The sequence below is a fragment of the Symphalangus syndactylus genome, chromosome 10 (genome assembly GCF_028878055.3).
Source record: "Symphalangus syndactylus isolate Jambi chromosome 10, NHGRI_mSymSyn1-v2.1_pri, whole genome shotgun sequence".
In the NCBI taxonomy this organism is placed as follows: domain Eukaryota; kingdom Metazoa; phylum Chordata; class Mammalia; order Primates; family Hylobatidae; genus Symphalangus; species Symphalangus syndactylus.
Genome location: NC_072432.2, coordinates 19,004,934 through 19,018,617, shown reverse-complemented (window position 1 = coordinate 19,018,617; position 13,684 = coordinate 19,004,934). Strand labels below are relative to the sequence as shown.

General features: G+C 43.4%; 1 protein-coding gene across 14 annotated transcripts in view; it reads right to left on the bottom strand.

The window, feature by feature from the left end:
• BEND7 (BEN domain containing 7) overlaps window positions 1-13,684 on the bottom strand; it is an 87,180-nt gene that overhangs the window by 4,256 nt on the left and 69,240 nt on the right. For 4 of the 14 annotated variants that reach the window (XM_063610133.1, XM_063610130.1, XM_063610131.1 and 1 more), the window contains exons 7-8: window positions 6,866-6,985; window positions 1,684-1,737 (exon numbers count right to left, since the gene is read on the bottom strand). In XM_063610133.1, coding sequence (XP_063466203.1) covers window positions 1,684-1,737; window positions 6,866-6,985 — 174 coding nt within the window. Of the gene's footprint in view, window positions 1-282; window positions 1,318-1,556; window positions 1,738-2,206; window positions 2,373-6,865; window positions 6,986-13,684 lie in introns of those variants that run through there. The other 10 variants (XM_063610137.1, XM_063610132.1, XM_063610140.1 and 7 more) reach the window with 8 other exon arrangements.

Genomic DNA, 13,684 nt, shown 5'->3' with positions numbered 1-13,684 from the left:
CTGGATAAAAAGAAGGGATTGGACTAGAGGATCTCTCAAGTTCCTTCTCATTCTCAGATTCCTTGACATTTTTTTCAGTTCCATGAGGCTCTTCTAGCACCCTCTGAGCTCAATTTTCTCATTGGAAACATATATCCAACTTCAGATGGGAAAATACAAAGGCATTCCGTACTCACCACTTGGGGGTGAATATAAACTTCAAGGGGAGTGGTTTTCAAATAATAAAAGCTCACTGTGTCACATGACACAGGAGGACAGGCAGTGCAGATGCCCGGGGTGGGAGGGCACTTGGGGAGCACAGCTAGAAAGGCATGGTGCTCCCCTGAAGGGCCTTTTGAAGGCTAGGTCTATTATGATTAGGATTTCATGGATCCTGGGATTGGGCCCAGGTGATAAGAATGAGGCTGATATGAGTGCCCTGATACTCAGAGAATGACAAATTGGGAAGGAACAACAGAGATCACGTATTTCAATTCTCTTAATTCACAAATGTGAAAACACAGCCAAAGAAGAAGAGAAATCTCTTTTATATAATGACTCTATATGGGAAGAACTTGATGTAGGCAGGTCTTTTTGCACTATGTAGCTCATTTCATTTATCTGTCCATTGATCTGTTGCTTAGCTACTCAGTGGCAGAGGAAGCAATGTGTCTCTTACACAGCTGAATTTTCCTGTTGCTCTGAAGCTCTGAGGTTCACTAGCACAGGCCCATTCCTATGCCTGTGATCGTGGCTTTCGTTGCCATTTTGGGATATGTGCTGTCAATGAATACATGGCCTAGTCAAGTTCCTATACAGCCTAGAGACTCCACTAATATTTGCTGAATTTAATCAACACAGACCACCCCAAATCTAGAGGAAAAAACATTTGGTTGGGCTTTTTCAGTAAGAGGGTTTTTGGGGGTACCTGGGTTTTGTGGGCAGAGAATCTTCAGATATCCTTTGGAGGGAAGTCAGTAGAGTGCTGTGACCAATGGAGGGGATAAATTGTTTTCCACAAGGCTCATTGATCAGACACCTGCCCCTCTGGCTCTCAGATATGAACCCATACACAGGTAGAAAGCCAGGGTCAGAAGCATTACTTGAGAGTCAAATAATATGAAGTTGGAATTATGTCTATGGCTTAACACAACAGCGTGCAGCAAATGCTTCCATGGAAGGGTGTCTTCAGCTGATCTGGTCCTGGTATTAGGAATGTGCCACTCACGCCGGATGGCTGGGCTTGTTCAAATCGCTCAGTTAAAACACAGTATTCATTGGGTGTCCACTGACTGCTCAAGGCTCCAAGGCCGTTTGGAGGAGGTGGGAGAGTACAGCCTAGCCATGAATTTGATCACAAAATTAGTGGTCTCCGTTTTAAGGTGAAATCTCATTTCACGTTAAAAATATTTTGTAATGTCCAAAGGTTTGGGGAGGCAAAATGTTGTGATACTTAGTTCTGAGGATTTGCCCTTCTGAGATTTTTATGAAAATAAGAGTGTGAGAAAAATGTTTTTCTATTCAATATGAAAAACATCTCTGAGTAGGGGGCCTTGAGAAGCTCCAATGATGGGGCCTGGGTCCACTGCAGAAGCAGTTTGCTCAAGTGTCTGCATGTCTAACGTTAAAATCATTTTCAATGCAAATATTTTTGTGGGCTGTATTTTCCAGGGGGTGATGAAAATGTAAATGCGTTTTATTTACCTGTTGGTGGTAGAGAAATGCCATCCAGTCTTTCATCACTGTCCGCGATCTCTGCTGGTTACAGACATAAAACACAAATCTCATTAGTTTCAGGGAGCACATTCATTTTACTGGAAACAGTGATGTAATTTTAAAAACTCCAGTATACATAACAGTTTTCACCATTCTTTTCCCTTTTCAGCTACCGTTGGTTCATATTACAGATGTTAATATCATTATTTGAATATTTTTTGATGATGGTGATATAAAATCAACTTTCCTGTATTAAAATTTCTTAAAATCTTATGACTCTCATTCTGTTGATCACTGATGATTTCTGTTTATTTTCACTTATCTACATACGCTTAAATATCGAACCAGCATGTGGGGTGAATTGTTTAAATAGGGTCATGGAGGGCATGTGTCAATGAATTCCTGCTGCAGAATTGCACTTGGCATCGCCAGAGCCACTCCTGGGGGGCAGCTTAGGAAATTTTGAGAATGAACCTTTCTTTGGAGATGACTGATTCAGATCCTAGAGCTGCCAATCTAACTCTGGCATCAACGTGGTCATGAAGAAGGAATAGGCGTTGCTTCAAAAGATTCTCCATTTCTACATTTTAAAATGCAAACCTTTGCTCGTCTCTGATAAATGTATCCATCTCCTTGGGAGTTTTCCAAAGGTAGATCCTTCAGTCACAAAAAACCTTCTGTTAAATGCAAAAAAAAAAAAAAAAAAAAAAAAAAGGTGCTCATGTGTCCCTTGATAAGGGATGGGCTTGTTAGTCTCCCGTAACACGTGGTGATGGAAAACATCACATTACGGCCCCCGGGATAGTTTTGGTGGTGCTCTCCATGGCCCAGGGCCTGTGGTCCCCACAGGCAGGCCCCTGCTGACTGCATAATGTGCGTGGGCAGCCCTTGTGAGGCTGTCGAATGAGGTCAGCCTTGGCACCATGTTGTAACACTGAGTCAGTAGAAGCCTAAACTAGTACTACGTACTTGTTTTTATTGTTGCTTTAAACATAATCAGGGCTTAGCTATGGCTAGAAACATTGTAAGGCTCCCCTGTCTCCTTCATCCTCCAACATCTTGTCCTCAGATGGACACTCACTAGCATTAATGGAAGACCCCTTGTCTGCTGACCTGTTAGATCCAGCACAAAGAAAAATCACTGAGAAGGGATGAAATATGCAAGACCAATCTAGATTGGATTAGATTAGCAACCGCTAAAAATGATGCATTTGGGAGGCTGAGGAGGGTGGATCACGAGGTCAGGAGATCAAGACCATCCTGGCTAACAAGTGAAGTTACAGTTTTCACTTAAAATGAGGTTTTGTGGGCCGGACGTGGTGGCTCATGCCTGTAATCCAGCACTTTGGGAGGCCGAGGCGGGTGAATCATGAGGTCAGGAGTTCAAGACCAGCCTGGCCAAGATGGTGAAACCCCGTCTCTACTAAAAATACAAAAAATTAGCCAGGAGTGGTGGCGGGCGCCTGTAGTCCCAGCTACTCTGGAGGCTGAGGCAGGAGAATGGCGTGAACCCGCGAGGTGGAGCTTGCAGTGAGCCAAGATCGCGCCACTGCACTACAGCCCGGGCGACAAAGCGAGACTCTGTCTCAAAAAAAAAAAAAAAGAGAAAAAGATGTAGATGAATATTAATAACATAAAAATATTCAGTCAAACCATAGGACAAATGGTGTGATTAAAATTCTGGAAACAGGTTTATAGAAAAAATACTGCACATACTAAAATGTTAACTGTGTTTCCCTCTGGATGAAAGGCTTTAGGTATTTTAAATTTTGTTCTATGGCTTTTAGAAATTATTTTATATGTGAAAAATAATGAACATATGTTATGTTTATATTTAGAAGACATTATTTTCTTCTAATTGGTTTGAGTGAGTTGGAATAGACAGATGGTCTTCATGGTACTTCTCTCATTGCCTAGGATTTTAAAAATCCTTCAATAATAATAACAATGATAATCTCCACCATTTATTAAATGCTCACTGGGCACTTGACATGCAATGTGTCATTGAACCCTTAGGAAACTCTACAAGGTGGGTCTGTTGTTCTGCCCATCTTAACAAATGAGGAAAGTGAGACAGAGGTTAGGAAACTCACTCCAGGTGACACAGCTAGTAAGTAACAATGCCAAGGACATGAATCGGGTTAATGTCTGGGCTATTCATCTCTTTGCTATTAATAGTCCAAATATACCATATGCATCAATATGAGCTAATTTCTTAAATCTTCGAGTTCTAGTTCATTTTATATTTTAGCAACTTTCTTTACGTGTATAATTGCTTTTCATTTAGTTATAACAAGATCAGTCTTGGGTATAAACTGACCTTTCTTTTGTAATTCAGCTATCCTCCCTTTGAAAAAACAGGCCTATGCAATTATGTGCTTTAGTAAGAACAGAACATATATAACCAAAAAAAATATAGATGATTATATATAAATCAGAACATGCTAGCTGCATGAATAGGGGCCGAGAGTCAAGGAGGAAGGCACTGTTGTGTTACTCAAATTTAATTATAACATCTATCTGCAACAACAAGCTCACAGTCTTTCTTCCCCGGTGACAATCAAGTTGGTAAATTTGGAAAAGATTGAGCAAGTCCAATAAACATTTAACAGCAGTGACATCTTTACTCTGAGATCTAACACGATATATTGTGATTTCAGCTCTGAGAAAATCATCTGATGACAATGATAAAAATGCACACCAGGAAAGGAATCACTGGAGCTATAGAATAAAAATTATTCCATGTGAGGAGAGCCCCAAATGAATTTCTATTTGGATTTGCATTAATGGCCTTTCAAATCTGTGTGGGGCACTTCTTTTTTTCTAGAGGCAGTGCAGGCTTCCTTAAGCGGTAGCCAATTAGCTTGTGGAGTCAGAATCTCTACCTCATTCCAGGAATGGAGCCAGATATGATAAATAAGGTGGAAGTTGTGCAATCTCTATGAGACATTTTGTATTATCATTTAGACTGAAAATCATCAAGACAAAAAGCATGAGAGCCAAGTACTATTATTGATCCAGACCCCTCGGTTCCTATCGGCATCATGGAAGGATATACAAGTGGCTCTAGTTTCAATTTGCCGGGGCCCCACTTCTGTGCTCTAGAGGAGAATGATGTGGAACAGGATTTGACAAAATGGGGAGACAAACTGTATTTGGCAGGTCATTGCTGATGTGATATCATTTGGGTCTGCTTGTCAGGGTTGGTTTTGTCTTACAGCCACCTTCTACTTCTCAGTTGCTAATAGAACCTGCTAGGAACGCAGAAGAGAAGGGCCAAGGGAGCCGATCACAAGTATCTGGGCAGATTATCTAAACCAGTGGTCAAAAGTTACAATGTCCAACATCAAATATTCTGATGTCTAAGGGGCAGGAGTGGGCAAGTGAGTGGAGGCTCCTCAAGGAGGGGAAGGGTGGGGAGCTGGCTATGGCTTGGGTCTCATCCTGTAGAAGTGGGCAAACCTGGGGGGAAAATGGGCATTTGTGATATGAATTATTAATAGAAATGAGACATGGTTAGGGAATGTGTTCCCTGGCCAGTCTGCTTGTGGGAAAGAGAAGAGGGATGTGGCAGCACATCCCTACTGGGTGCGTGCCTGCTTGCTGGTGGGATGGGGGAAGGGAATAGAGACCAGAACTCATAATAATCGGTCTCAGCATCTGACAATAGAAGGAAAATAAGGTGTGTTTATGTCTAAAATATGCAGCATGGGGAAGGCACCAGAACAACATTTAAACTGTGTTCTTCGTCACGTGATCCACTGCCAGCAAGGTCTTTCTGGGTCCCTGAGAATAGCCTTCTACAGAATTTCTCTACCTTTTTTTTTTTTTTTAAGAAACAAGGTCTCGCTCTGTCACCCAGACTGCAGTGCAGTGGCCAATCATAGCTCACTGCAGCCTCAAACTCCTGGGCTCAAGTGATCCTCCCATTTTAGCCTCCCAGGTAGGTGGGACAACAGGTGCATGCCATCTTGCCTGGCTAATTTTTAAGGTGTTTTTCTTTTCTTTTTTTTTGGTGTGTGTGTGTGTGTGTGTGTGTGTGTGTGTAGATAGGGTCTCCACAAAACATCTGGAGATGTTGCCCAGGATGGTCTTGAACTCTTGGGCTCAAGAAATCCTCCTGCCTCAGCCTCCCAACTATTTTTAATTTTTGAGGAACCTCCATACTGCTTTTCATAATGGCTACACTAATTTATATGACATTAAAAAATATTATCTAAAGATTTGTGGCCTCCTAGAGATAGTTATTCTTTTTTTTAGTTGTACTTTTAGAGTACATGTGCACAACGTGCAGGTTTGTTACATATGTATCCATGTGCCATGTTGGTGTGCTGCACCCATTAACTCGTCATTTAACATTAGGTATATCTTCTAATGCTATCTCTCTCCCCTCCCCCCACCGCACAACAGGCCCCGGTGTGTGATGTTCCCCTTCCTGTGTCCATGTGTTCTCATTGTTCAATTCCCACCTATGAGTGAGAACATGCAGTGTTTGAGATAGTTATTCTAATTTGATGGGAGAAAGCTGACTACGCAGGGATTCTTCACCAGGAAATTGGCCCCCACTGTCACTTTGGGGAAGCTGAGACTTCAGTAACCAAATCTGAACAGTCACAATGAAATGGGTGCTCACTTTTCCTGGAAGAAGAATCCCAGAATCTCCAAGCCCAGAATTTTAAACCCACACACAACCCGTGCATGGACGCGTGGGCACACACACCCATCCCCCACTTAAAATCCCTTTTACTTGATGTGGTGTTGCTGGTAGAGAGTTTCTTTCTTCTTTTTTTTCTAACCTTAAGCAACTTGTACTTTTATAAAGTCATGCAGATTCAAACAAATAAAAATCAATAGGCAGACAGAAGCAAACCATAAAAGAGAGACCCGGTTTTCATATATGACAGCATTAGACCACAAACGAGATTAGCAATCTTTTTCACTTGTACTATTCAATGCAAGTGGCCTGACATAATTTTTACTATTTAGTCTGAAGGTGAGTTTCAAAACTCATTTGAATAAGACTTTAAGAGAGCAAATCATAGCATATTATACACAGTCTCTCCTTCAAAAGACAAGATGCTGAAATAACCTAGAGCCAAGTATTGCACTTTATAAAGTCTAAGAATTCATTAAGTGCTTCTCCAATTATTTTTCTGCACCTTAGTCATACCTGAGCCTCTTTTTAACCTTCTTCTGGCCAGTTTAATTTGATCCTGTAGAATCTGTACCCAATCTCTTGGGCCAGGAAGCTTATCCACATGGTTAGCTGTACAGTACTTTTCTGTGAAGACTGAAAGAAAATGTAAAATATTGTTAAATACCTTAACAAGTAAAATATGCAGGTCGGAAACAGAAATATATTCTAAAAAGAAAAAAAAAGTAGATTTCTAAAGGAGGTCAGTTCTACACAATATATCTTCAGTATCTGTATTATATTTCTTTGGCAAAGATGGAGATTGACAGGTCCTGGGTAGGTCCAATGCATTGTGCTTCAAAATGAAACTGGCGATACTCACTAAGTAGTTTGTGTGGAAGCTGCTCTTTCTACTGGCTCCATATCCATGTGTATGTGTCTTACAGGCAGAGAAGAAAATGCTTCCTAAGGGTCTACTGACCTTATGACAAGGTTTAGCAAACGTATTAAAGAGTTCACTTTTTTGTTGTCAATTCAAAATTGAACACAAAATTAACACGAAAAGATGGTCTTTCTCCCGGTGATTGCTACTAACTCAATCACTACTCAAATAATAATGCAGTTGGTGTCGTGACGAAAGTTCCAATTCTACTTCAAGTCAACCCCTTGCACAGCCCACGAGCTCCCAGGAAAGGACTACCCAATTAAGCACAAAGGGGACTAAGGAAAACCCCATGGCGGGATACAAGGCAGGCGGGACAATGATCGTGGGAGGGCTGTGCACAGTGTGTGGCCACACACGCAGTGCTGGGGTTGACATTTCCGCCTCACACATACTCCTGAGCACTTTGAAACTCATCTTTTCAACTTGTCCTTCGTAAGGTCAAGATCTAGTAGGCCATCACATCACATTGCCTCCTTGGGTATTTAAAATAATGGTAATTTCAATGTTTTAAAAGGTTTCTCTTTAAAAAAAGACAAAACAAAATACTGACAGATTCAACTATAGAAAAAGGTAAAATTTCTATTGAATGAAAAATAAGACATTTCATCAGAATGAGAAAAGCTAGTTGTACTAAATGTGACCAAAAAAGGTTCACTATCTACCATCAGATAAAGAGCTCATTCAAATAAAAGAGTAACTTCGAAAGTCCCCATAGATAAATGGGCAAAAAATATTTAACAAAAAATGTTAGGAAAAATGTTCAATTAATATGTAAACCAAAGAACTGCAAAGCACACTTTATACCTACTAAAATTAGAAAAAGAATGTTAGAAAGCTAATACTTGACACTGATAAAATTGGCACATTCAAACATTACTGTTAGTGCAAACAGGGAAAACCCTTTTGAGAAATAAGAGAAATATTTAATGGGAGACATAAAACTGTTATACCTTTGGACTGGTAATCTTACTCCTGGAAATTCATCCTAAGGAAATAATTTGAAAGAGAAAAGCAGCTATATGTGATCTCTACTGTCAAAGACATGGCAACAATCCAATTGTGCAGGAAGAGATCGATGTCAGTAGCATGGCAGACACATTTCAAGGAGCCCAGAGAGAAGCAGGGAGTTCCCCTTCAGGAAGCTACTGCGAAAGCCTGAGCTAGTGACGCATCTAGGGCCTCTCAGAGAACTGGCATTGTTTGGCTAATCACATGATGTGGTGAAAAGAGAAGAAAGGGAAGGTGTGTGAGCTGAAAGGACATCGCAGGCTTGGTTTGGAGCATGCTGTTTGGGGTATTTGTGGAGCACCCATGTGGAGATGGCAGATACAGTCGTGGTTCCAGGACCCCTAGCAGATACCAAAATCTGCAGATGTTCAAGTCCCTGATATAGGCCAGGCATGGTGGGTAATGCCTGTAATTTCAACACTTTATGAGGCTAAGGTGGGGCGGGGGGGTTGCTTGAGACCAGGAGTTTGAGACCAGCCTGGGCAACGCAGTGAAACCCTGTCTCAATCAATCAATCCATCAATCAATCAGTAATCCGGAAGTGGTGGTCCAAGCCTGTGGTTCCGGCTACTCAGGAGGCTGAGGCAGGAGGATCTCTTGAGCCTAGGAGTTCAAGGCTGCAGTGAGCTATGATTACACCATTACACTCCAGCCTGGGCAACTGAGGGAGACTTTAAGCGACTTGTACAACTGTGCCCTGAGATACCGGAGCACACAACAGCAGTGGAGGGGCACCCAGCCTATTTGCGTTATTTTTTATTGTTGCATTGAATTTTTTTTTCCTGAATATTTTCAATCTGCAGCTGGTTGAATCTGTGGACATGGAACCTGCAGACAAGGAGGCCAAGTGAATTTAGACAGAGAAATCTACAGTTCAGAGAAGGGGCCAAACTGAACACACTGGTTTAAGAGGCACAGACATACATGTGGTGGTTAAAACAGTGAGAGAGGCTGGGCATGGTAGCTCATGCCTGTAATCCCAGTACTTTGGGAGGCCAAGGTGGTTGGATCACTTGAGGTCAGGAGTTCGAGACCAGCCTGGCCAACACGGTGAAACTCCATCTTACTAAAAATAAAAACATTAGCCGGGCATGGTGGCATGCGCCTGCAGTCGCAGTTACTCAGAAGGCAGAGGTAGGAGAATCGCTTGAACCTGAGAGACGGAGGTTGCAGTGAGCCGAGATCGTACCACTGCACTCCAGCCTGGGCAACAGAGCAAGACTCTGACTCAAACAAACAAACAAACAAACAAACAACAAAACAAAACAAAACAGTGAGAGAGAGAACGTTCACCAGAGAGAACATGGAGAGCGGAAAAGACACAGGCTGGGTTGGGAGCCCTGGGGAATGCCACGCTGCCAAGGAGAAGGTGGAGGCAGAAGAGCACACGAAGGGGCCCAAGCACGGCTGGCCAGGCAGGAGGGGTGGGGAGAGTGGTGGGAAGGCCAGTGAGTGGTTCTGATAAAAAGGAGGGACCAGCAGGCTGCACTGCAGAAGAGGGACAGAAGGGGCAGCTTGGTGCCCTCTGAAGGTCAGCGAGGGCCGGGAAGGGTGGCCACTCTCAGGACACCTGGTCCAGAGGGGAGGTTGGAAGAAGAGGGGAGACAAGAGGGCTGAGGGATGGGGACTTGGGTGTGGCGTGCAGGCTGAGGGAGCAGTGGTGTGACAGGAGAGAACAGGATACCGGGAGAAGGAGACAGTCAAAGGCATCACCCTGGGGGGCTGGGGCTGATGGATCCGGAATAGAAATGGAGGGGCTGCCTCCAACAGAAGGAGGAAAATGTCCTTTTCTGAACCCACGGGAAGGGAAGATGGTCAATTCAGAAGTGGTTCTAGGCTGGAGCAAACGCTCCTGAGGCCTCAGTGAGCTCAGGGGTGAGGGACTCTGGAGGATGGAGGGTGTAGGGGAGGTGTGGGATCATCTCTGAGAAGAATCGGAGAGGAAGCAGACCACAGACAATACGGCTGCCACACCGCAGACGGGCTACGTGGTAGGGCTATGCAGCGTGGCGAGAGTCTACAGGCTTTCCACCTCCGTCTCCTGCAGCTGCTTTAGGACACTGGATGGTAGGGCTGGTCTAGGCTCAGGGTTTTGCTGGACAGTTTTGGCAGAAGAACAGGGATATAAGCCCGCGAAAATGCTGAAGGTATGAGCAGGCATGAATGAACTCACCTCTCTACTCCTCCCCTCTCCTTCACCCTCCAAATCTAGGAAGGACGTGAATACAGAAAAAGGCTCATGGGCTTGGAGCTATCTATAGAGATCAGGGAATACAGGTGTCAATGGGTTGGCAAGCAGGGGTCATGGAGCTGGAAGAACTGTCCCGAGATACCGGAGCATGCAGCAGCAGCTGAGGAGCAACCGTGTGTGAGGACGCTCAGGTGTGGCCAACAGTGTGGGGCTGAAATGCAGCAGAAGTGAATGTCACCGTGGATGAGGTCCAGCCACTACATAGGCTAGGCTGTCTGTCATGTGGACAGAGAAGTGATCCGGATGACAGTGGGACCGGGGAGCGAGAGGAAGACGTAGGGCTGAGAGTCTTAGTGGAAAAGTTCCATTGAAGCCCCACCTGGGGAGAGGGGTAGTGATGCTTGGAAAGGAGAATTAATGACTGGGGAGAAAGTCAACCAGGCTGCCCGATGTATGATATGGGGGGACCGGGAGAGCAAGGTGGGGAGGTGCAGAGGAAAGGCTATCCCTGGGGCTGCGCATGCTTTCAAATCTCTGCCACTAGATTCTAAGCAACTTCAGGGTCTTCATCTCTTTTGTCTCCCTCAAAGCACCTACTATAGTGTGTTTTTCTGAAGAAGAACTCAAGCATTTGATAAATAAGCAAACATATTTTCCACTTTTGTTTCTAATGGAAGCAAATACATTAGCTTACAAATTTAGGCTAATTGGGGGAAAATGGTCTATGTGAATTAGCAGGAAGTCTTTAATTAATACGATCTATTTAAAGAAGCAAGGTCTTATTGCTTTCAAATACCCACAAGAACATTTACTAATCAGATAATTTCCAAAAGGTTCTTGAAGTCCTGTTTTAATAAACAGAACAAAATATTTCTATTTAGCATCCTATTCGTTTATAGAAAAATGTGTACTACAAAAATGACTGAATCCACTGTCATAGCAGGTACACATCTCCCCCCTTGTAATATTATTTATACAGTTAATTTCCATAGCAACCCCTCTTTTCTTGGGTTGTGAAATGCATGTGTCCAAATTAGCACACACTAGAAAGTCATGGCTCCAAATTAACAAAGTGGATTTGGACTATGCCACATTGAATGATTCCCATGTGTGCGGAAAAGCAAGTTTAAGATAAGCCAAAGGAGGCTGTGGACTCTCTGCTCCCACGTCGTGAGGGGGTTCAGATCAGACCTTTCTAGTCCAACCTTGAGCTCAAATATTCTCTCAGTCACTAAAAGGGCAGCCGTGTCTGGTTATTTTTTTTCTAGTTTCAATGAAAATTTATTTGGTTTCAAAAGAAAGAAGCCAAGAAAATCACTGTCTCCTGGGTCTGTGTCTAAGATCTTTGAAGGTGCGGCAATAGGCTTTTTGAAAAACACCTATACAAATAAGTACTTCCACTGGGCACATTATTGACACTCTAGTTCATGGATTATGTCTAAACTTAAAAGAGACTTTTAACTAGAATTTAGTTACTGAAGACGAAATCCTATTCCCTCCATTATGATAACAGAAGAGGCCTCAAGGACAAGGCCAAAAGATTGTCATTGCATTGATCTGCAAACAGTCAATATGCTATGTGAATAGAGGTATTGGGGAGACAGAATGCATTTTTGCTACCTGAATCTATAGCTAAAGGTTAAGCTATTATCCTGGTAACCGTTTCATTAGGAGTAATGATGTGAAGAGAGGCATTGCGTTAATGCACTGAGTTTTCTACTATGTTAATAGTGGGTCATTAAGAATCATAGTCGAATCATTTGCATTCATCTTGAGAATGCAATAGGTTCTAAAAAGAAATTTCCCTCCTTTCCTATTTTAATATATGAAGAAGCAGCAAGGGCTACTTTTAAGCGAGCCCAGATAATCTGAAAAAGTGAAATAGGATCAACAATTAAACTAAATAAAAGAGTTAAAGCATCTCTTCTGCTTAGTATAATTTGAGTCCCAAGGCACAGGGTGTATGTTAAGTCACCAGAGAAATGACAAATGCTCAATCTGATCCATCCATGAATAATGCCTTTTCCCAGATGCTAGCATTCATTTGAATCCTGCCCTTTAATTGTATATAAATAATGAATCAGCTGCTGGTGGCTGGGCAAACCCTTCCTTCAGAATGCTGCTCCTCATGTAATCATCATCAAGTGAAGGCGGCAGCGCGTGGCATGTCTGACATGCTGAATGTGCCACTCTGTGAACAAGGTGGACTGGCCATATTCCCCAAACAGTGATCTATCCACACTGTCGTTCTCCTGAGGGACTGTTAATTTGGGTTTTTCTGGCTTGCTGTGCTGGGAAAAGAAGAACGTGGCATGGACTTTGAAAGGAAGTCACTGTGTCTAGCAGACACTTTAAGAAGCAGGGGCAGGTGGGAAGATCTTTCACATCGCTGTGAAATCCTCTAAGAACTCTGGCTGGCAGTCACAGCCCAGCTTCAGATTTGATGACTCAGTTTTAACTTGTGGTCAAATCAAGGTTTACATCATGCATGGAAATCAAGGTTTACAGCACGCAGAACTGAAAACCGGGTCCTCATTAGAACTGCCAAACTCCTAGAGCTTGCAAAGGGGCAAGGGACAATAGTCTCTGCTGCCGGGTCCCAGGGGACAAGCAGAGGGACCCAACTGAGGAGCACCTGCAGCCAGGGATGTGCAGAGGGAGAGGGAGTCGTGGGAGGCAGCCCGCCCTCACATCTGAGTGGGCGGACTGCAACCAGGGTCCCTCCCACTCTCTTTCCTCTGTCTTAGAGCTATCATTTGAGAGTCCCCATGTGCGAGGCAGTTTATACACATCTCATTTAATCTCGCAACAACCAGCAGGGGTAGGTATTATGATCCTCAATTCCCAATGACAAAATCCAAGTATGGGCAGCTTAAATGACTGGCCTGAGACTGCACAGCTAACAGGAGTTATTTTCCACATAAATGACTTACGTTTACAGTTGTATTTGAGCACACAGTGATTGTACAAGAAAAATGGTTGAATGGTAAACAAACAAAGCCATAGCTAAGTGCATCCTCCCATGTTGAACTTGAGAATGCTGGGTGTTACTTTCAACCTCACAAAACAGAAGCATGGTGGCCAACTGGGGAGAGGAACAGGGCAGGGGCTGGCGGATTACCTGTCCCCAGGAGGCCAGGTGAGTGTGCGGCAGGGGAGCTGTGCCTGGAAACTGGGCCGTGGGTAGGATGGATATACACATACTTTGAAC